The sequence below is a fragment of the Equus caballus genome, chromosome 8, assembly GCF_041296265.1.
Source record: "Equus caballus isolate H_3958 breed thoroughbred chromosome 8, TB-T2T, whole genome shotgun sequence".
Classification (NCBI taxonomy): domain Eukaryota; kingdom Metazoa; phylum Chordata; class Mammalia; order Perissodactyla; family Equidae; genus Equus; species Equus caballus.
This window is the reverse complement of record NC_091691.1, coordinates 49,021,848-49,045,526: the sequence shown is the minus strand read 5'-3', so window position 1 is coordinate 49,045,526 and position 23,679 is coordinate 49,021,848. Positions and strand designations below refer to the sequence as shown.

At 34.7% G+C, this 23,679-nt stretch overlaps 1 protein-coding gene across 2 annotated transcripts in view; it reads right to left on the bottom strand.

The window, feature by feature from the left end:
* The window catches only part of ROCK1 (Rho associated coiled-coil containing protein kinase 1), a 160,832-nt gene that overhangs the window by 42,176 nt on the left and 94,977 nt on the right, over nt 1–23,679 (bottom strand). For both annotated transcript variants that reach the window (NM_001163985.2, XM_014727604.3), the window contains exons 14-20: nt 18,966–19,101; nt 17,555–17,646; nt 17,209–17,455; nt 8,255–8,361; nt 6,418–6,568; nt 1,875–2,035; nt 112–296 (exon numbers count right to left, since the gene is read on the bottom strand). In NM_001163985.2, the coding sequence (NP_001157457.1) occupies nt 112–296; nt 1,875–2,035; nt 6,418–6,568; nt 8,255–8,361; nt 17,209–17,455; nt 17,555–17,646; nt 18,966–19,101 (1,079 nt within the window). The remainder of the gene's footprint in view (nt 1–111; nt 297–1,874; nt 2,036–6,417; nt 6,569–8,254; nt 8,362–17,208; nt 17,456–17,554; nt 17,647–18,965; nt 19,102–23,679) is intronic.

The following is a 23,679-nucleotide window of genomic DNA, read 5'->3' as shown; positions in this document are numbered from 1 at the left end:
TAAGTCTTCCTTTCACAAACTCTAAGTACATAATCTAGACACACATAAAATATCAAACACACAAATGCTGAACACAAAAAAGAAATCAAGAATGTTATTTTTGAGACTTACTTTGTAAGCTGACCTAACTCAAACTCTAATAATCTCTTTGCTTCCAATAAAGTATTTATTTCCTGTTTCATCTGCTTTTCTAAACCTTTTAAATTGTCTGCCTCAAATGCTTGAGTCTTCAATTCATTTTGTAACAACAGTCGCTTATTTGATTCCTGCTCCAATTGCAGAGTTAGATTCTTAACCTATAAATGAGAAAAATAATTGAGATCTTAAATCTCTTTAATAATTTATTAGACTTGATTTGAAAGAATATTAATCAATCTCAATTACATCATAATGCCTTATACAAATACAGAATATTAGTATTCTAAACAGTCTTCATAGTTCTATGTGTTTATTACTGCAGAATTCACTGTGAAGTGAAATTAATTCCCAAATTTCAGGTATGAGATCTTGGGGAAAAAAATCTGATTTCTTTCTACTGCAACCTGTATGGGAACTATGGACTAGAAGGTAAGTACAAAAGCCACTTTTAGGGGGACATTCCCAAGGGGCATTTAAATTTACCTGTTCACTCATAAACGTTTTTGCTCTAGTCTACAACCCTTCAACGTTTAGTGAGGACTTCTTTAACTCCCAGATGTGACTAGTCCTAACACTCATACAGCATTTGGTACTTCCTTTTTAAATGTATGTTATGCTTGTAATCACTATTTTAATATCTGTCTTTCCTTCTGGGCTGTAAGTGCCACAAAAGTCAAAACCACATCTACCTTATTCACTACCCAACTTTTGCACAGAAACAGGTAGGTAACAGGTGGTCAAAAACTATGTTTTTTAAATGAGTGAATATTATCTTTCAAATTTTCAACATACATGCTTCCTGAGTGCTAGCTCTAATAAGTATCTCCAATCTCTCTTCTTTCTAGTCCATTCTAAATACTGCTACCAGACTAACTTTCCTAAAAGAGTGTTTTCGCTGATAGCTCCCTTTTTAAGTTTAAAAGACTATCAATAATTTGGTGCCCAAGTTTCTCCCATGACCACTGAACACATCTCTTCTCTGCTCAGATCAAGTCCCTTTTTGTCTCACTTGCCTATCTTCTTAAGCACTCAGGAATCACCCTGTTATTGTTATCTTCACTGATAACGTTACCTCAACAATTCAGGCTTCTGACTCTCAAACTAATAACTTCTGAGGTCTTAATCTTTAAAATAGTAGTAACATCCCATCTTTCCTTTGTGAAGTCTTTCCTGATTATTCCAGTCTTCCCTTTGTCCCTTCTCTAATGTATGTGGACTAATTACTTCCAGTCTTACAAATAATTTTTAAAATATATATAGTAACCACAAGGTTACAATGTCATTTTATCTTTTTATTTACTGCTTTGTAAATGTGTAGCCTGTGCTTGCTTTCTATCGATCTAAGCCAGTCAAGACTCTGCAGTTTAAGATTTTTTGAAATCTAAAGGCAATGCTTCTCTTTGGGATTACAGGATACTTTACAATAAAGAGGTTTTTTGTTTGTTTTTTGAAAAAGAAGACAGTTCCTTTAGGGGAGGAGCTACAACACTTCTATACAGTTGTACTGTCACAGTGCAAAACGGTACAGACTCTATGGTGTGAATGTTTAATAACGAGTCGAAGATGAAAATTTTAGGAGCTAGGGATATAGTGGTGACCATATAGCAGTGAACACAGATACATATAGGTTATTTCAATCTCTTTCATGTTTTTTAAATTACAGATAATGACTTTTCAGGCATAACTTGATTGTTTCTCTTTTATAAGATGAACAAAATCAGTACTATTTTTCTTACTTCATCCTCCATCCTTTCTTTATTTTCAGTCAAATGCTCAAGCTTCTGCTGAGATTGTTTCAGATCAACGTCTAGCATGGAACACTGTTTCTCAATCTGAACAACCCTATTTTCAGCCTTCTCTCGAGCTTCTCTTTCTTCCTTCAGCTTTTTTTCCATCTCTGTGAAAGAAGAAAAGTTAAAAACGTACATTTAAAGAAAGAGACTACTTTAATACTCTTCACTTTCAGGGACTGTATAAAACAAATCGGTGCCAAAAATCCCTACTGTTTTTATCCTGGGACTCTAATAGAGCTATTCATTATAGAAGTGCTAACGTTATTTGAATTATTTGTTTAGTGGGATCTCTAAAGGAAGGGAATTATAAAAGATAATAAAGTAATAAAATAAAGCCTTCTAAATCCAGCCCTCGTCCAATGATATAGGAGATTATTCAGTGTTATTTTCAGACCAGAAGGTGAAAGGATAGCCGGAAAAAAAGTGGAGTAACTAAGGAGAAAAACAGAGGTAGTTCAGATAAAAGCAGAAAAATAAGGTTGTGGTTATTAATCTATACTTTGCATTGTTCCAGAAAAGTTTCAAGACACCTAAAGCTATGATAAGAATTCTAATTTATGCAACTCAGATAAACAAGATTCCATGGTAATATGATGCCTGTTCTTTTTTAGGTGAGGAAGATTGGCCCTGAGCTAACATCTGTGCCAATCTTCCTCTATTTTGCATGTGGCATGCTGCCACAGCATGGTTTGATGAGTGGTGTGTAGGTCTGCACCTGGGATCCGAACCTGTGAACCCTGGGTCACTGAAGCGGAGTGCACAAACTTAACCGCTACGCCACAGGGCTGGCCCCTGATACCTATTTTAATTATTACCAGGAGATATTAGTCTACTGTGAGACTCCATTTTTGAGATATGGTAACTAAGGCTCTGAGAGGTTAACTTTTCCATGGTCCTGCAACTAGTAAATTGCACCAAGAGGATTCAAACTTATTAAGTCTGCTCTCTCCCTCTCAGAGATTGCCCCTCTAGGTGACAGAATAGAAATCATTAGAATGGAACTTTCTCATCTTCCCCCCACCAAACTTACAACCCTAGCTGCACCAATACAATCATCATCTTTTAATTCCCATCTCTCTAATCAAACACAAATCCATCCACTTCTGTTCTGGACTACGTTTCTTCAATTATTTCAACTCTTTCTCGCCTCAACAGTTACTTCCTCCCAACTGAATCACTCCCATCAACATAATCATCTAATTTATTATCCCCTTTCCTGAAATATCCTCCAGTGATCTCACATCTCCTCCACGATCTCCCATCTCTAGGCACCATCCCATCTCTGGTCACAGCCAAAATTCTCAAAGAGTTGTCTCTACTTACTGTCCTCAGTGTCTTACCTACTATACATTTATCTCTTTCCAATTTGGCTTCTATTTTCTACCACTCCACTGAAACTGCTCTTTGTATGGTAACCAATGACATCCATCTTGCAAAATTCAGAGGAGACACAATTTCCATATCTGCAATCTTCACTGACCTTAACAGAATTCAATATATTGAACCACTCACTCATTTTTTTCAGTACTTTACTCTTTGAGCTTCTAATACCATACTCTTTTGGTTTTCCTGCTACCCCTTTGGCTGCTCTTTCTTGGTTTCCTTTGTTGGTTTCTCCTCTTTTACCTGACTGCCAAATGTTAGACTGCCTAAGGGCTCCATTACAATTTCTCTTCTCTTTTGCCCTTATTCTTCCCTTAGCTGATCTCATCAGATTCTGCTTATGGCTCTATGTGTATGACTCCTGAACTGACACCTCTTCCCTGAGCTCCACATTTATATACCAAGTGACTATCTGATCTCTCCACCTACATATGTAATATGCTTTCAAAGTTAACATCCCTAAAATAGACGTCTACTTCCTTCCTATACCAAACCACTCCTATCCCAGTCATCTCAACATCAAAATATATTAACATCCATCCAGTTGTTAAAATTAAAAGCCTAAGTCTTTCTTGATTCCTTCTTTTCCCTCTTTCAATCCAATTAATCACCAAATCTTATTCTCTGTATTTCCACTTCTTTCTAGTTCCTCTACCAGCAATGCCTACAGCCTATAGCCTTCCAGCTGATCTCCCTTTTTAAACTGTTATTTCTCTCAAAAGCATTTGCCACACAGCAGCAGGACTGGCATTTTAAAAACATATATTACACATCCCAGCACAGCTTAAAACACTACAATGCTTCCCAATATTCCTAGAATAAGAGTATTAAACTTATCATGTCTTCTGCCTAGAATATACTTCCTCCTGCTCTTTAAATGGCTAGTCTATTTTGACTTTCAGTTCTTACCTCAAACATTATTCGCTCAGAGAGGCCTTTCCTCAGAAGCCCATCTAAGGTGGTAGCACCTAGAAACTATCACATTTTTGTGTATTTTCTTCAGATTAATGATTACAACCTGCACTTATTTTCATTTTTTTGCTTTTTTGTCTATCTCCACCATCAGAATATAATCTCTACGAGGAAAAGTTCTTCTAAGTCTTATTCTCTCCCAGTTGTGCCTGGCTGACAGTAGGCAGTCAATAATGAACATATGTGAAAGGAGTAACAGTAGTTCAATATGGCTGAAGCATGAGGTACACATAAGAAAGTGCAGAGTGGTAAGACTATAACAACAGGTAAGTACCAATTCAAAGATTCTGTACCTCATGAGGAGTTTCACATATACCTTGCAAACAATGGAAAGCCACAAAGGATTTTAAAAAGGACCAGCACAGTAAGATCTGAATTTTAAAAAAATCATTGTGACTTAAGTAAGAACAACAGATTGATGACTGGAACAACTCTTGGCAGAGTGAAAATTGAGAGTCTACTGCAATAGATCAAGCAAAGTGATGATGTCATCATGAACTAAAAGGGAACAGGAAAGGAAGATTACATTGCATATATTATTTGGAAGTAGAATTCCTGAATGATTCTGATTTCTGGCTTGGACTCCTGGATGTTAAACATCATCACCCTCCTTAACTATGACAATCTCTTCTATTTATTGAAAGCTTTCTATATACAGGCACTTTACATGCATTTTCTCATCTAGTTTTGTTTTCTTAATAGTCACAGAGTCATTAAGAGGCAAAATAGATTTGTCTGATTCTAATCTTGGGCTCATAAAAACTACACAGCTATCACGAAGAATAGTGAGAATAAGGGTAAGAACAGGTTTGACCGATAAGATCCTTAAGTTTTCCCTTGAACAAATTGAATTTAAGGTGCCAAGTGACACTTCCAGATTGTAGTAGGTTAGGAAGTGAGGAGAAGGTGAAGAAAAGGAAGACTCCTCTTTTTAGAAGTTTGGCTATAAAGGGAAGGAATAAAACAGTGGAAATTAGGGGCTGGCCCCGTGGCCGAGTGGTTAAGTTCGAGTGCTCCGCTTCAGCGGCCCAGGGTTTTGCCAGTCTGAATCCTGAGCGCAGACATGGCACCACTCATCAGGCCATGCTGATGCGGCATCCCACATGCCACAACTAGAAGGACCCACAACTAAAAATACACACCTATGTACTGGGGGGCTTTGGGGAGAAAAAGGAAAAATAAAAATCTTTAAAAAAAAAAAAAACAGTGGAAATTAGTAAGGATCACAGGTGTTGCAAGGGTTTGTCTATTTTCTCTGAGAGGCGAGAGATGTGTACATGTTTAGAACAAGAAAGGATTCAGTGGAGGAGAAAAAGTTGACGATAAAGAAAAGAAAAAGAGATAATAAGTTGAGATAAAAAGAGACTGTATCTGAGTACAGTTAGAATATATTCGCCAGGACAGGAAGAGGATCACTCTCCTGTAAGATGAGAGGGAAGATACTGAAGATAGATAAAGAAGTGGATAGGTTGATTAAGTAAGAGAACTAGATTTTGAGGAGTTCATACCTGTACTTTCAAGATTTCTTTTTTAAAGAGAAGAAAAGTTCACCTAAAAGTGTACTGATGAAGAAATGGCATAGGAAGCTTGAGAAGAAATAAAAGCCTGGGAGAAGGAACTGAAAAGTGATATATTAAAAAACTGACAGCTCAACTGAGGTTGGAGATAATGCATTGGGCTAACAACATCCATCTGAAGAAGTATTTGAAGTAAAGAAAGTGGCTGGTTCATCTGATCTAGGGTTGTGTTTAGAGGCATAATACAGTGGAAATATAAAAGAATGGAAAAATTGAGGGTACAAGACAAGAAAGCAGATGAATTAACAGACAATAAGTTCCAGAATGGACCAAGAAGAAAATAAAGGAAAGGGCTGGAAAACTGGGAGAAAAGAGAGATTCCACTGACTTTTATAGGGAGTAGAGGGGAGTAGAGAGAGGAAACTGGAAGGTAAAATTGCGATTTTAAAAATAGAAGGTATAAGAAAGAAAAAAAGGAAGGTATCTTTTTCTAGATCTTAATTTATAATTTTAAGAGTTTATACTACTATAAAATGAAATTTTGATCAAAATCAAAACTTTTGTAGGCATTATTAAAAACTAATCATGTAGAAAATATTAAAACTGACACTTACCACACATTGCAACAGACTTTGCCTCTTCAATAGACTGATGTTTGTCAGTTAAACGAGCTTTGGTTACTTTATGTTCATTTATCTCCTGTTCTAATCGTTGTTGTAATGATTTAAGTTTGTAGTTTAAATCTATTTCTAAATTATTCTTTTCCTGTAAAATGAGAATGAGAGTCATGTAATATACTGTGCAAACAAGACATTATTTAATGTCCCACAAGAGATAATATATGAATCACACTGGCCTGAAACGTGATACCATATTTACTTAAATATTTTTATTCAGGATGTAATTTTATTTTTTATACTTTCTTGTATATTTCACATTATCTCTGTCTTACTTTCTTTTTTTTTATGATTTTATTTTTTCTTTTTCTTCCCAAGGCCCTCCAGTACAAGTAGTGTATTTTTAGTTGTGGGTCCTTCTAGTTGTAGCATGTGGGATGCTGCCTCAGCATGGCCTGATGAGTGGTGCCATGTCCAAGCCCAGGATCCGAACCGGCGAAACCCCGGGCCAGTGAAGCAGAGCGTGCAAACTTAACCACTCGGCCACGAGGCCGGCTCCCTCCGTCTTACTTTTAAAGTTACAATAAGCACATATAATTAAAAGCAAAACATCAGCTTTTCTTTATCCCCCGCCCCTGTCCATTTGAATCATTAGCCATGGCTGATGGCAAGATAGGGTTGTGGTGATTACATTCAGGAGTGTTCATTGACGGGATCAGAAATTAATAGGGTAATTCTTCAGTTCATTTAAAAATTTTTGCTACCAATTTTTAAAAAATTAACTTATTTCTATCTACATTTGCATCTATACTTAGATTTACATTGCTTTGACAAAAGAACAAGTCAAAATGTATTCCATTTCTGTTTGGGTGCTGCTTCTGCTTTTCTGTCTTTCATCCTATTTCTACATTTACACCAGGCTTAGACATCAAAAAATTATCCTGATTGTCACAAAACATGTCCAAAGCACAAAATAACTGGAGGGTCTTCTGAATCATTTATCTGAGGATCTAGTAAACCTACATTTCAGGGAGGCATCAAAAAAGAGAGCGCTGGATCTGCATATTATCCGTTTAATCCCTTTTTGTTTTAGCAAAGTAGGGACAGAGGATAACCAGTGACGTTCTTTTTTTTCTTGGTGCGGAAGATTGTAGCTGAGCCAACATGTGCCAATCTTCCTCTATTTTGCATGTGGGACACCACCACAGCATGGGTTGATGAGCAGTGTGTAGGTCTGTGCCTGAGATCCGAACCCATGAACCCTGGGCCCCAGGAGCAGACTGTCTGAACTTAACCACTACGCCACCAGGCCAGCCCACCAATGACATTTTTGATTAAGAAAATTCTACATGCCAAGACCAATCACTTTATGCATTTTTTATTTTGCTAACTTTTACCAACAAAATGGAAAAACCTGGTCTACTATATACCAATCCATTGTTTTCCTTCTTCATAAGGCTAGTAAGGTTCAAACCTTCATCTTACCGATGCACAAAAAAATGGTAAAAAAATTCTATATGAAAAGGTATTTCCAAACCAAAGCAATTTGCGATGATCAGATAATATGAAACATCTAATACCTTTCAAAGGTAAAAACAAACAAAAATCACACAATAAAAAGCCCTAAATATGACACACATACATCCACTCAACCAATCAAAAATAAAAATCAAAAATAAACATAATAAAATAAAAAATAAAATTAAAAAAAATAAAAACTTTTATAAATATAAACATATAAACATTAGGAATGAACATTATTTTATAAACCACTTTATAATATTTGATAACCAGTGAATGCTATCTTATAATTAATGCATGTTAAATCATGTACCTTTTCTGAATGAGTAAGCATGTCTTGAGCCTCTTTTCTTTCTCCTTCCACTCTTTCAAGATTATGTTTGAGATGTTTCACCTCCTCTTGTAAAGATGTAATCCGTGCTATCAAGTGAGAAGAAAGTTCATGTCGCAAAGTCATCAAAACAAAAGTCTTTTTTTGTGTGACCATTAAGATAAAAAAAACTTTTAAATTTCCTGATCAGACAGAATTTATGAAGTGTTTTCTTATTAATATATACAATAACTACAGTATATAATAATAAAAATGCTAACTGGAGATCACCTAATATATGTTCCTCATTTCACAAGTGTTCAAAGAGATGGAGACTGAACTTGGTCCAGAAACCAGATCTGAGACCTAAGTGAGTGCTCTTCTGTACCATGTTAAGAGGAAGAACTTTTAGTTAATTAAGGCAAGTATTTAAGTGCTTTTTATGTGCCAGACGTTCTGAAAAGTGTTTAATTACTCTTAAACTTAATGAAGCCAAACTCCATTTTAATAGAAAACTAGGTTTTAAGGAATTCAAGTGCTCTAACAAAACTTAGTTTTAACCCACCTGAGGCTTACATCATGCAATGGTAGAAACTCATATTTAGCAACTCTCCTCATTAAAACATGCTTTAGGCCTTATATGTTTTTAATGCATAAGTATTTAACAAACATGCAAATTTGATACATGTAGAATGTACCATAAATAAATATAATATATGGTTTAGTTCAAAGGTAAGAATCTGTTTTCCTATTCTGTGATTCAAAGTGGCCTAGGGTTTGACAGGGAAATGGATAAAGTACCTTAAAAAATTTTATACTTGTTAAAGTTCAGTGTTTAACTTGCTCTACTTGCCAAAGTCTTCAATGCACTCTACCTGCTTCCCATACTTTAGTGTTTCTAAAGTAGTTCTTTAATGAACAAATGAATTTTAAATCTTTGGCATTAGATAATGCTTGTCTGCTAGGCTAGTTTTAGGAACCAAAGAGCAATGAAACAATTTATTTACACACACACACAATACGTATTACATTCATGTAGGAGTATGTTCATATAGGAGAAAGAAACACCTGATAGTTTCTTTCAAATGATTGGGCAAAAATACAAAGTATGTGTGTATTTGCATGGAGAGAGATAAAGCAAATATGGCGAAATGTTAAAGTGCTCTTAAAAAAATGCTTCCTCCTATATTATAATAAATAGGTTTTAAAAATCTGTACAAAGAGATAAATTCAGATTAAACTGAACTTTTTCTGTAGAACAAGTTTATATACACTAAATCCTAAGAAGACAAAGTAATGAAAATATATAAGTTGAATCCTTTACTGATTCATAATAACTCTATGTAAGACATGTTAAAATAAAATATAATTTATTTTCCTCACTTATCTTATTTTAAAAAACATGCTAGGAAGAAACTATAACTTGTCTGTGTAATACATGAAGGCAAAGAAGCTTCATATAAAAAATATAAAAATACAATGGAAGGAATAGAAGCAGAATATCAGGTATCATAACCTAAATGGATTAAAACAATAAAGCTTCTAGCAGAAAACAGAGAATAATACCTTCAGGATCTAATCAAAGAATTCAACAGCCCACACTAAACACAGCACTAACCAAAAAAGAAAAAATAATAAAATGGATTATATTAACAATAAGAAAGTTAACACCTCCTTTTCATTGGCAGACAGCATTAAAGAGTAAAAAGGCAAACCACAGAGTGGGACAATTATGATACATATATTTCATAAGGGACTAATACCTAGGACTCATACAAACCAACAGGAAAAAGCAAACAATCCAATTACAAAAAGGGCAAAAGACTTGAAGAGCACATCACAAATTGCCAATAAACATATGAAACGTTGCTCAATCAGAGACACGAGGGAAATGCAAATCACACATCACCAGAATGACTAAAACATCGAGACTGACAGAACTCAGTGGAGATGAGTATCGTCCTTGATGAGAACCTGGAGCAACTGAAACTCTTATACACTGCTGGTGAATGTAAACTGGTGTGGCTATTTTGAAATACTTGGAAGTATTTACTAAATCTAAATAAATATATACTCTATGGCTCTGCCACTCTTAGGTGTACACCAATAGGAAGCATATGTATCATTACCAAAATACTTACAAGAAAGCTTCTATCAGCACTATTCATAACTGCCCCCAAGTGCAAATAAACGAATATCCATTTGCCATAGAATGATAAACTGCAGTTGTCGTACATAATATGTCGTACATATTATACAGCAAAGAGAAATAACAAACTATTACCATATACAACAATACGGATGAACCTCACAAATTTGAAACTGAACAAAATAAACCAGACACAAAGGAGTATTTACTGCATGATTCCATTTATGAAAAGTTTAAGAATAAGCAAAACGAATTTATGGTGTTAGAAGTCAGAACAGTCATTACTTGGGGGGAAGGGAGTTAGTGACTAAGAGGAAGCACAAGGGGACTTCTGGGTTGTTGGTAATGTTTAGTTTCATGATCTGGATTCTTGTTATGTGGGCGCGTTCATGTTGTGAAAATTTCTCCAGATGTATATTTTTTATTTATTTTAACATGCGCATACATGTTAAGTTTCAACAACAAAAAAAGTCACTCAAAAAAATCTAAATATGTTAAAATCCCCAAATATGAAATCTACAATCTAAATTTGAGGCCCATCAACTATATACAAAAATTAAAAATAAATGAATGGGAAAGATATAACAGGAAAACACAAATTAAGCGAAAACATTCTCAAGGTCAGATGAGTTTAATATCATTTGTAACACAATTCTAATCCAGGAAGAAGACACAGAAGTCATAAAACCTTAACACACCAAACAACACTGCATTAAAAATATACAACAGCAGGGTATTTATGAAATACCCACAGCTAATATACTCAACAAACAATATGAAAAGAAAATTAAGACAATTCTATTTATAAGAGCATTTAAAAGAATAAAATCCCTAGGAATAATCTAACCAAGGAGGTCTAAGATTTGTACACTACTAAAAAGCACTGCTGAAATGAATTTTTAAAAGACCTAAATAAATGGAACTATATCCTGTGTTCATAGATTGGAAGACTTAATACATTAAGATGGCAATACTACCCAAAGCATTCTATGGATTTAACGCAATTCTCTAAAAATTCCAAAGATCCTTTAGGCAGAAATGAAAAAGTAGATCCTCAAATTATATGGGATTACAAGGAGCCTTGAACAGCTAAAACAATATTGAAAAAAAATAACAAAATTGTAGGACTCAAACTTCCCAATTCAAAAGTTGCTATAAAGCTACGGTGATCAAAACAGTGTGATACTGGTATAAGGACAGATATAATGGACCAATGGAACAGAAGTGAGAATCCAGAAACAAACTCATGTATCTACGGCCAACTGATGTTCCACAAGGATGCCAAGACCATTCAATAGAGGAAAGAATAGTCTCTTCAACAAATAGTGCTGGGACAATTGGATATCCACATACAAAAGAATAAAGTTGGACCCCTACATCATACCATATACAAAAATTAACTGAAGATAGGTCAAAGACCTAAATATAAGCACTAAAACCATAATACTTTTAGAAGAAGACATAGGGGTAAATCTTCATGATCTCGGATTTGGCAATGTCTTCTAAGATATGACACCAAAAACATAAGCAACATATAATAGATAAACTGGACTTCATCCAAATTAGCTTTTGCACATCAGAGGACATTATCAAGAAAGTAAAAAGACAACCTACAGAATGAAGAAAACATTAGCAAATCACATATCTGAAAAGGTCTAGTATCCAGACTCTTAAAAGTCAACAACAAAAAGATAAACAGTCCAATTTAAAAATGGACAAAGGACATGAATAGACATTCTTCCAAAGAGGATATACAAATGGTCAATAAGCACATGAAAAGATGCTCAACATCATTAGTCATTAGGAAAACGAAAATCAAAACCACAATGAGATACCACTTCACACCCACTAGGGTGACTATAACCAAAAAAAGTTAAATACCAAGTATGGGCAAGGATGTGGAGAAAGTGGAACCCATGTACATTGTTGGTAGGAATGTAAAATGGTGCAGTCATTTTGGAAAACAGTTTAGAAGTTCCTCAAAAGTTAAACAAAGATTTACAATATGACCCAACAATTCCACTCCTCGATATACACCCAAAAGATGTGAAAACAGGTACTCCAACAAACACTTGTACACAAATGTTCACAGTAGCTTTATTTCCAGTAGCTAACAGGGGAAAACAACTTAAATGTCCCTTAATAGACAAATGGCTAAACAACATATGGTATTGTACATACAAGAGAATATTACTCAGCCATAAATGAATGTAGTACTGATACATGCTATAACACGGATGAATCTTAAAAAATACACTAAGTAAAGGAAGGCTGACATAAAAGGTCACATATTGTATGAGGTCACTTACATGAAATATCCAAAATACATAAATTCAGAGATAGAAAGCATATTGGTGGTTGCCAGGGGTTAGGTGGAGGGGGATACGGGAAAGGACAGCTTAATGGGTATAACGTTTTCTTTTGGGATAATGAAAATGTTCTGGAACTAAACAGAGGAGGTGTGACTGCAGAACATTGTGAATGTACGAAACGCCACTGAACTGTACACTTTGAAATGATTAATTTTTTGTTATATGAATTTCACCTCAATAAAAAACACACAAAAAGCTGTTAGAAATACAAGGAGGCTATGAGGGAAAAAATCACAAACATAGTGGTTTAAAGAGATTAAAGAGACAAGATTAGACTACAAAATTGATCTATTGCTTTTCTTCCAAAAGACAAACCCAAAAACATATAAAGTAAAAACCTACACCATTTTCAAACGCCCCTGTAACAGTTAAAAACAAAACAAAAATGCATTATGAATTAATCCAGAAAAAAATCTTTAAAAAGTTCAAAAAAGGAGAAATCTGATAAGTAATAGTTACTGACTACAATAAAATAAATTAATTAGCAATTACAATGGAAAATAAGTATTTCCTACTTTTGTCCATTAAAAAGTCCTATAACTACCAATCCAATAGCAGTGTGTACCCATACCACCTAGGTTACAGTCTCTGAATGCCATATGCCACAAAAAGGACTATGGTTCCTCGGAAAATGAGTGATTTCACATCTAGGATAGAAAATGATCCTAGAAGATATATTATGTATACTAGAAAGAAAAGATGCCATCCAAGACTACTAGGGCATTGTCTAAACTTGAAGAGATTCTCACTAGCCTCAAATGAACATCAATAAAAATACTGCAATGGGCTTACATTAAATATATTAAAATTCATAAGTTCATAAATACATTTAAAAAGTCACTGGTTTCCTTTAGAGAATGCTGGAGAAATAACTTACTGTTCTTAAAAATGATAAAGGAAAAGAATCAAGTATTTAACCTTTTTTTCATAAGCTATACCTCAAGGTAACTATATAATTGATGAGAAAATGTTTATCTATATAGTAGTATTCCAGTTAATGAATGAATGAGGAAAGATAAAAACAGATCATCACCATTGCAAACTCCTAAAGAAACAAAGAATCGAGGCAGCGATCATCAATGGGGGCTAACATTACAAAAAGGGACAGCTAGACTTTATGTGCCTAAATAACATTGCTCACAAGTATTCTTGCCAAAGTCCTACATGAAACAGATCAAGCCGGTAGAACTACCAATTTAAAGCACTACAAGGGACAGAACATTATGTTAACTGACACCAGTAGATGGATTAGCAAAATTCAGGATGGGAGATATTCAATAGGACAAAAAAACCCTGATTTCTTCAACCAAGAGCAACAACAAACTACAAAGAACAAAAAAGGGAGGGGAAAACTATAGGTTAAAAGAAACTTAAGGGACATATTAACGACATGCAATGTGTGGGCCTTGACTGAACCCTAATTCAAGCAAAATAAATACAACAACAACAAATTATGGGGCTACTGGAAGAATGTGAGCACTGACTAGACATGACAATACTAGACATCACAGTATTAAATAATGCTCAACTTTTTTTCAGGTTTGATGATAATATTGTGGTTATATTTTCTACAAAAAGGGTCCTTATCTTCAAGAGATATTGAAATATTTACAAATTAAACAATGTGATGCCTGAGATTTGCTTCAAAATAATTCAGTGTCAGAGGATTGGGAAGAACAGGTGGGTAAATGAAACAGACTGGCTGCTAGATGAACATTATTGAAGCTAGATGATGGGTACACAAGGGGTCATTATAGTATTCTAGTGCGGTATATGACTGAAATTTTCTAAAACAAAAAGTGAAGGAAAAATCAACAATAGATTTTTTTTAAAAAAGACTTCAACATGGTTAATTTAAAAAATTTGTCTTTTTGCATTTCAATCTGAAGAATCACAAAGAAACTTACTAGATAAAGAACTTATCATTTCAGTTAAAATTTTCATTCCACTATGACATTTTGATCTTTGTCCCTTCATTCCTTTAAGCCTCTATGGCCTGGACTTATGGGAGCTTACTTTTGTCTATAACAGCAGCCTTATCTATACACTAGTCCAGGTATTGGTAAATTTCAGGCTTGCAGCATGTATTTCTACAGACATGAAGCTAACAATGTTTTTTTTCATTCTTAAAGAATTGTAAAAAGTAAAAAAGAAGAATTTGTAACAGAGATTGTATGTGGCCCACAAAGCCTAAAATACTTACTATCCAATTATGTTTGGGAAGTCACTTCCCATAGGTACGAAGCAGTTTCTGCTCATTAGTGTACAGGGAGGACATTCAAGTAGGAAATAATCATGACTCTGCCAGAAGCCCAGCATCCCAAACTATGAGAAATTTATACCTGAGGGACCTGAAATTTCTTAAGGACCATAAAAGATTAACGTAAAAAGTGTTTGCTTTTTTTTTAACCACAATGTATCTTTATATGTGTGCTGAGGCTCATGTAAGTTAGTGCATTCTTTAATGCATGTCAGCTTTGATTCACATTTAAGTTAAAAACTAAACTTTACAGGAAGCATTTAAAAAGGAAAAACGTCAACAATATATCATGCTATGAATTTTCCTTAACTTCACTGATACCTAAAAAACAGATTCAATTAAAAGCACTGTTGATGAACACATGGATGACAGTCTCTTCTTTGAAAGCTCAGTCCTATCTGGAAGATCACAAACTCAATTTTAGAATTGGAAGGATTTTAAGGGGTCACCTATATTAATCTCCTTGGGTTTATAGATAAAGACGGCAGATGGAAGTGACTTTCACACAGTTAACAAGCAGTATATAAAAAGGCCAAGAAAAGCAATTTAAGGAAGTAAAGTTTGAGGCTTTTCTAAAACATATAACAAGGTTACTTTCTTGGGTATATTTAGATCTATTTTAAGCCTAGTCCCTGAGAAATAAGATTGCACAATACTCCTCAGCTAAGAACCAATGAGAGATCCTAACGGCCGTTTCCATAGTCACAAAAACTGACCTTGACCTCTCTCCACAGAATTATAGCTAATCATCAAGCCCCATGAGACCCCAAACTATGTTCCCATCCTGTGACTAAGGTTAAAATGGACTACCCCACCCCCAACTTTTCCCTGAGAGATCTGGCAACTTCTCTGCGTATCTGTTTTGATTGGTAGTATGGATGCTGTTGCTAAAAGGAATAAAAAATAGAAAAAGATATACATGGGTAGAGCCAGGCATCTTTTTGAAAACAAACTAAATTTTATTACCATTATCAAAAGCGGTCCTTTATTCAGTTATACTCAATATTTTTCCTGGTAGACTCACAAGACTGCCCATCTCTCTAGTCCTAAACTTCTCAAGTACCTAATTCTTTATTTGTAATAGGAGTCTATTTCTGCAATTAAGTTCCTACTTCTACCAATAACGCATGAGCAATTTCCAGGTTTGTTTTGTTTTGTTTTTGTGAGGAAGATTAGCCCTGAGCTAACATCTGTTGCCAATTCTGCTCTTTCCACCTGAGGAAGATTGTTGCTGAGCTAACATCTGTAGCAGTCTTCCTCTATTTTATGTGGGATGCTGACACAGTGTGGCTTGACGAACAGTACTAGGTCCACGCCTGGGATCCAAACCTGCAAACCCCGGACCCTGGAAGGGGAGTGCACAAACTTAACCACTATGCCACCAGGCCAGCCCCAGGAATTCCCGGGTTTTAAAGGTGATAATCCTCTCTGCCTGGATTAGTTCCACTTTGAGTAAGACTTCCGTGAATTACGCATGATTTAAAATTGAGTTTTCAGTAATCTAGCTGTAAAATTGGAAATATCCACATTACCTACTTCACAGGGGTGCCTTCAAGAGTAAAGAAATTACAATGTGATATAAATATAGGTATTATCCTGAAAGAGGGAGAACGCCAATCATTTCTGGTTTTACCAGTCATTTTACTTATGAAGGCCAATATGATCAAAAATACATTGCCTTACACTTAAAAATGATCAAGATGATAAATTCTATGTTTTTAAACACAATTAAAAATAAAAAATAAATTTAAAAAAATTACCTTCCATTAACAGATAAACAAATGTGGTATATACATACAATGGAATCTTATTCACTCTTAAAAAGGAAGGAAATTCTGACATATGCTACAACGTGGATGAGTCCTGAAGACATTATGCTAAGTGGACTAAGATACAAAAGGACAAACATTGAATGATTCCACTTTTATGAGACAGTCAAATTCACACAGACATAAAGTAGAAAGGGGTTATCAGGGGCTGGGAGGAGTGGGGAATGGGGAGTTATTGTTTAACGGGTATAGAGTTTTAGTTTGGGATGAAAATAAAAGTTCTGGAGAAGGACAGTAGTGATGGTTGCACAACAATGTGAATGTACTTTATGCCACTGAACTGTATAGGGCTAAAATGGTAAAAATTATGTTATGTATATTTTACCATGATAAGAAAAAAATATTACCTTGAAGGTCTCCAATCATCTCAGAATCATGACCTCTGTCTCTTCGTTCAGCTTCCAATGCAGCTTGCAGCTGGTAATAATCCTTGTCCGTTTGTGACTTGGAATTCTCTAAAATTCTATTTCTCTCCTGCAATTCTCTGTTCAGGGACTCTAGCTGACTGACTGACTTGCTCATCTCAGTATGACTCTTCCTTAATCTTACAGCTGTGTCTGATTCTGTCCTAAGTAAGTCATTGGCTTCTTCTAGCTATTTAAAAAAGAGAGCAAGAAAATAGTTTTTTGACCAAAATACAATCAAACTTATTAATTGATTATAACTAAAAAAAAAATCATTCCAAAAACTTACCTGCTTTTGTAATTGTGCCACCTTCTCATTAGCAAGCTGCGAATTCTGACTGACTTTCTTTAAGTCTTCCAACTGATCCTTTAATGTAGAAACTAGAAAATGAAGGAATACGATGTAGATATTACAAAGTTTTCACAGAGGAAACATATAAATCCCTTTTAAAAAATGAAATTTAGTCATAGGCCATAACAGTCAAGTTACATTAGGCCCACTTCCAAAGCCAAATTCCATTTTGGACATATTTACATTTTAAATTCATCCAAAAGTGGAGTCTCGTTTCATAATATAGAATGCAAAACACATTTATTTCAACTGTTCTAATATTTCAAATTATTTTATTCTCTAATAAGGTCAATCTATTAGTAAAACGTATAAAGCTAGTTTTAATATTTATTTTTGAATACTAGTACAAATCTGTGAATAGTTCATTATTTTTAAAATGGTTCAAAATTCAAAAGATACCAAATGGTATACACAGTAGAATGAGCGTTCCTCTGTGGCTCCACATTATCTCCCAGTCCCTTTGACTCTCCTCACCAGCAACAACTATTACTAACGTCTTGCATATCCTTCCTAAGATAGTCATTGTATTCATCCCTTAATAAATAAAAACACATACATAATATATATGTATATTTTCACATGCAGATCTATATACACACACACACACTTAAGTATATAAGACACTCTTATTTTAAACAAATGATCTGTATTGTTTTTTCCGCTAAAAGATGCATCTTAGAGATTCTTTTCTTATAACAGTATATAAGGAGATGCTTTATTCTAAGATCGTAGTATTCTATCATGTAGATATACCAAAATTTATTATATCATTGATTATATTTATCTTGTTTATAATTTTTGCCACTGTAAATAATGCTACAATGAATAGCCTTGTTTATACATCAGTGTGCATGTGCATAATTGTATATGTAAAATAAATTCCTGGAAGTGAAATCACTAGATCAAAGGGTACAGAAGGCTATTTTAAATGTACTTATAACTACTAACATTAAAACACATGAAATTCTAGGTTAGTAGTTCTCAAATGTGGCTGCTTGTTAGAAGTGCCTAAAAAGCTTATTAAAAATACCGATGCCTAGGCCACATATCTAGATCAATTAAATTAGAACCTCTGGAATTTAAGCATCAGTATACGTTAAAGCTTCCCAGGAGATTCCAATATGCACACAAGGATGAAAATCACTACTTCAGCTAAAACACTATTACTGACTTTAATATGTTATAAACTTATCTTGGGATATGGATATTTAGCTCATGAGATATTTTAGGATTATTGCTTCAAAAATATATCATATAGGCACTATATTTAAGACAAGCTCACGACAAAGACCTCAAGGATAGTGTTAGACAGAAATTCCACTGTTTTTCCAAAGAAGTAACAATTTACCTTCATTTTCTACATTTCTCCTCTTCTCATTTTCCTGTTCTGCTTTTCTTTGGTACTCATTAATTCTATGTTGTAGTAACATTTTCTCTTTCTCAATCTGAGACACTGTAGATTCTAGATTTCTTCTTTGATTCCCCTGAGATTATAATGACAAAAGTTACCATTGTAATTAATGCTCCTCATTTATTTGAGAGAATACTCTGTTCTTTAAAATCACAATTTAGAAACAGAACTGTTCCATCAGCACAACAATCTCCTTCCAGCCATTACTTAAAGCCACACGTATCCCCTTCTCCCACCACCTATATCCCTGGCAACCAAATAGAGGTCCTCTATCTGTATAATTTTGTCATTTTGGGAATGCTATATTAACAGAATCGTATAGTATGGACCCTCTGAGATTGGGTTTTTACACTCAACATGCTGCCCATGAGATCCATCCAAGCTGCGTGTATCAATGGTTCATTCTCTTTTGTTGCTAATAATATTCCATGGGACAGATATATCAAAGTTTGTTCACATACTATTCACATACTGTAGAACATTTTGATTGTTTCTAGTTATTGGCTATTACAAATAAAGCTACTATGAAGAGTAGTGTATATGTTTTATGAGGATATAAGTTTTCATTTTTCTGGGATAAATGCCCAATAGTGCAATTGCTGGGCTGCCTAGTAGTTGCACGTTTAGTATTTTAGTAAACTGCCAAACTATCCAGAATGGGTGTACTATTTTACTTTCTTATCTGCAATGTATGAGTATCCAGTTTCTCCACATCCTTACCAATTCTGGTATGAACATCATTTTTAAATTTTACTTGTTCTAACAGTTATATGGTGATATCTCATGGTGGTTTTAATTTGCATTTCCTCAATGGCTAATGATTTTGAGCATCTTTTCATATGTTTCTTACCCACCTTGATGAAATGTATGTTCATGCTGTCTGCCAATTTTCCAACCAGATTATTTACTGTTGAGCTTTAGAGTTCTTTAAATATTCCAGATGAGTCTTTTGGGAAATACATAGCTTGCAAATATTTTTTCCAGTCTATAGCTTGTTGTTTCATCCTCTTATCATGGTATTTCACAGAGTAAACATTTGTTAATTTTGTTGAAGTCCAATTTAGTGAATTTTTTTCCTGGTATGGATAATGTTTGTGGTGTCATGTTTAAGAACTGTTTACCAAGCTGTAGGTAATTAATTAATTTTTGCATAAGGTGTGAGACAGGCTGAGGTCCGTGTTTTGGCCCATAGCTGCTCTAGCACTATACATCCTTCCTCCGTTGAATTGCTTTTGCACCTTTCTCAAATATCACTTGGCTGTAATGCAGAGATACTGATCCATAGTTTTTTTTGCAGTACTGTCTTTGTTAGATTTTGGTATCTGGGTAGTTCTAGCCTCCTAAAATTCATTGGGAGTGTTCCCTCCTCTTATATTTTCCGGAAGAGAGAGTGTAAAGTTGGTGTTAATTCTTCTTAAAACACTTAGTAACCATCTGGTCCTGGAGATTACTATTTTGAGGTAGCTTTTAAATTATGAATTCACTTCAATAGTTATAGAGCGCTATTCAAATAATCTATTCCACACTGTGTGAGTTGTGGTAGTTTGTATTTTTGGAGGAATTAGTCCATTTCATCTAAATTTCACACTTAACGTATTTAGAATTGTTTGTAGTATTCTCTTATGATCCTTTTGATATCTGCAGAGTCTGTAGTGATATGTCCTGTTTTATCCCTGATACTGATAATTTGTGTTCTTTTTCCTTTTTAATCTTGATAGAGATTTGTTGATTTTGCTGATCTTTCCAAACAGCTAGTTTTTGGTTTTCATTGATTTTCTCTTTTGTTTTTCTGTTTTCAATTCCACTGATGTCTGCTCTTACCTTTATTTTTCCTTCCTCCTCCTTGCTTTGGGTTTATTTTGCTCTTCTTTTTCTAGGTTCTTGAGGTAGAAGCTTAGATGACTGATTTGAGACCTTTCATCTTTTCTAATGTAAGCATTTAGTGCATAAATTTCCCTTAGAACACTGTTAGCTGTATCCCACAAATTAAGTTTTATTTTCACTTTTATTGTTCAAATATTTTTTTAAAAGATGAAGAGCCACAATGTTTTAACATAACTTTATGAGATATAATTAACACTCCAATGTATTTTTTCATTGCCTCCAAGACTTTCCTCTTTGATCTATGGATTATTTAGAACGGTGTTTAGTTTCCATGTGTTTGCAGATTTGCCTGATATCTGTTATTCATTCTAGTTTGATTACATTTTGGTCAGAGACCACACTCTGTGTGATTTCAGTTCTTCTAAATTTGTAGACATTTGCTCAGGATGTGTTATATCTTGGTATGTGTTCCTTGAGTGCTTGAAAAGAATGTGTATTTTTTTTCTAGATTGGCAACAGATGCTAGCTCAGGGCCAAACTTTTTTCTTTCTTTCTTCTCCCCAAAGCACCCCCGTACATAGTTGTATATTCTAGTTGTAGGTCCTTCTAGTTGAGCTATGTGAGATGCCGCCTCAGCACGGTCTGCACCCAGGATCCAAACCGGTGAAACCCTGGGCTGCTGAAGCAGAGCACATGATCCTAACCACTTGGCCACGGTCCGGCCCCAAGGAAGTATATTTTGCTGTCGTTAGGTGGAGGGTTCTATAAATGTAGAATAAGTCCTGTTGGTCGATGGTGTGGCTGAGTTCTCCTATATGTTTGTTGAATATGTCTAGAGAGTGGTATTGAAGTTGTGGAAATTAATAAACGAGACCTTAACTAAATTGGAGTTGGGAAGGTCTGTAGGGGGAGCTCTCATGCCCTATCACACATCATCAATTACACCAAACAGGAAAAGAGGTATGCTTGCATCTTCCACAGGAAGTAAAACTACTTTACTAGTAAGGGAAGACTTTTCTCCTAAACCAGGAACAGCCCAGCCACTGAGAAACGCTGCAGCTCAGCCAATGAGAAGCTGTTACCACCATGAACTGTTACTTTCCCCCAAGGACTTTCATTTAGAACAGCCCCTCTCTACTCTCCTCTTTTCCCTATAAAAGTAGCTCCCCTCCCTTGTTTTCCAGATTTGCCTATAGTTCGCCACAGCATGCACTTTCTGAATCACAATTCCTTTGGCTATCCCCAAAAAACTCATTCTGAGGATAAAATAACAGGCAAATCTGCTTTTAAGTTGACAAAGTCTCCAATAATAATCGTGGACTATTTCTCCTTTCAGTTTTATCAGCTTTTGTTTTACATATTTTGTAGCTCTGTTGTTTGGTAAATATAAATTTAGGAATGCTATGTCTTAGTGGATTGACCCTTTTTTTTTAAATTGAGGTCATGATAGTTTACAACATCATGAAATTTCAGTTGTACACTATTGTCATCTTACAGGAACATCCCTTCATACCTTCTGCTCATCCCACAGCCCCCCTCCCCCTGGTACCCACTACATAGTTCTCTTTTGGACTAACCTTTTTATCATCATGCAATGTGCCTCTCTGCCCCTGGTAATTTTCTTTCCCCTGAAGTCTACTTTATCTGGTATTAATATTGCCATTGCTGCTTTCTTTTTGCTAATGTTTGTATGACATATTTTTCCATCCTCTTACTTTCAGTTTACCTATATTATTTCATTTGAAGAGAGTTTCTGGTAGATAGCATATAGGTAGGTCATGCTAAAAAATCTACTCTGACAATCTCTTTTAATTGATGCTATATTTAATTTACCTTTAATATAACTATTGATAGGTTAAAGTCTGTCATTTTTGTTTTTTGTTTAATCTCTCTCTGTTGTTTCTCCATTTTCCCTTTCTTCTCTCTCTGTGGATTACCCGAATATTTTTTAGCATTCCATTTTGATTTATCTACAGTGTTATTGAGCATATCTTTAAATAGGTTCTTCAGTGGTTGCTGTATATATTACATTATATATGCATACTTTATCACAATCTACTGGTGTTGGCATTTTACCAGTATGAATTAAGTCACCTCCCTTTATGTATCCCTTTATCTTCCTGTTTATAATATAATCGTCTTAAATATTTCTCCTACATACATGGAGAACCACATTAGGCAATATTGTAATTCTGCTTCAACTGTCAAATATAATACAAAAAAACAGAAGAGGAGAAAGTAAGTGTATTGTATTTACCCCTATTTTTACTCTGTTGTTTTTTCTTCTTTCCTGATAAGTCAAGATTCCTTCTTTTATCATTTACTTTCTATTTAGAGAATTTGCTTTGCAATTCTTTTAGAGAAGGTATGCTGGTGACAAACTCTCTTAGTTTTCCTTCATGTGAGAACACTGTGATTTTCAATTGGAAAGGACTTTCCATTGGACATAGAATTCTGGATTGATCTCTTTTCCAGCCCTTGTAAAATGTTGTGCAACTTCCTTCCGTCCTCCATGGTTTCTATTAAGAAATCTGCTGTCATTTGCATTGTTCTTCCCCTACAGGTAAGTGTCTTTTGCTGTATTTAAGATTTCTTCTTTGTCATTAGTTTTCAGAATTCTGACTACTGTGTGTCTTGGTGTGAATATCTTTGGGTTTACCCTTTTTGTGATTCATTCAGCTTCTTGTAGGCTTACGTCTTTTGTTTGCAGGTTCATGTCTTGCCAAATTTGTGGAACTTTGTCATTATTTCTTCCTGTCCCCTTTATCTCCACTCCTTCAGCAATTTCAGTGACACAAATGTTAGAACTTCATTACTATAGTTCCAC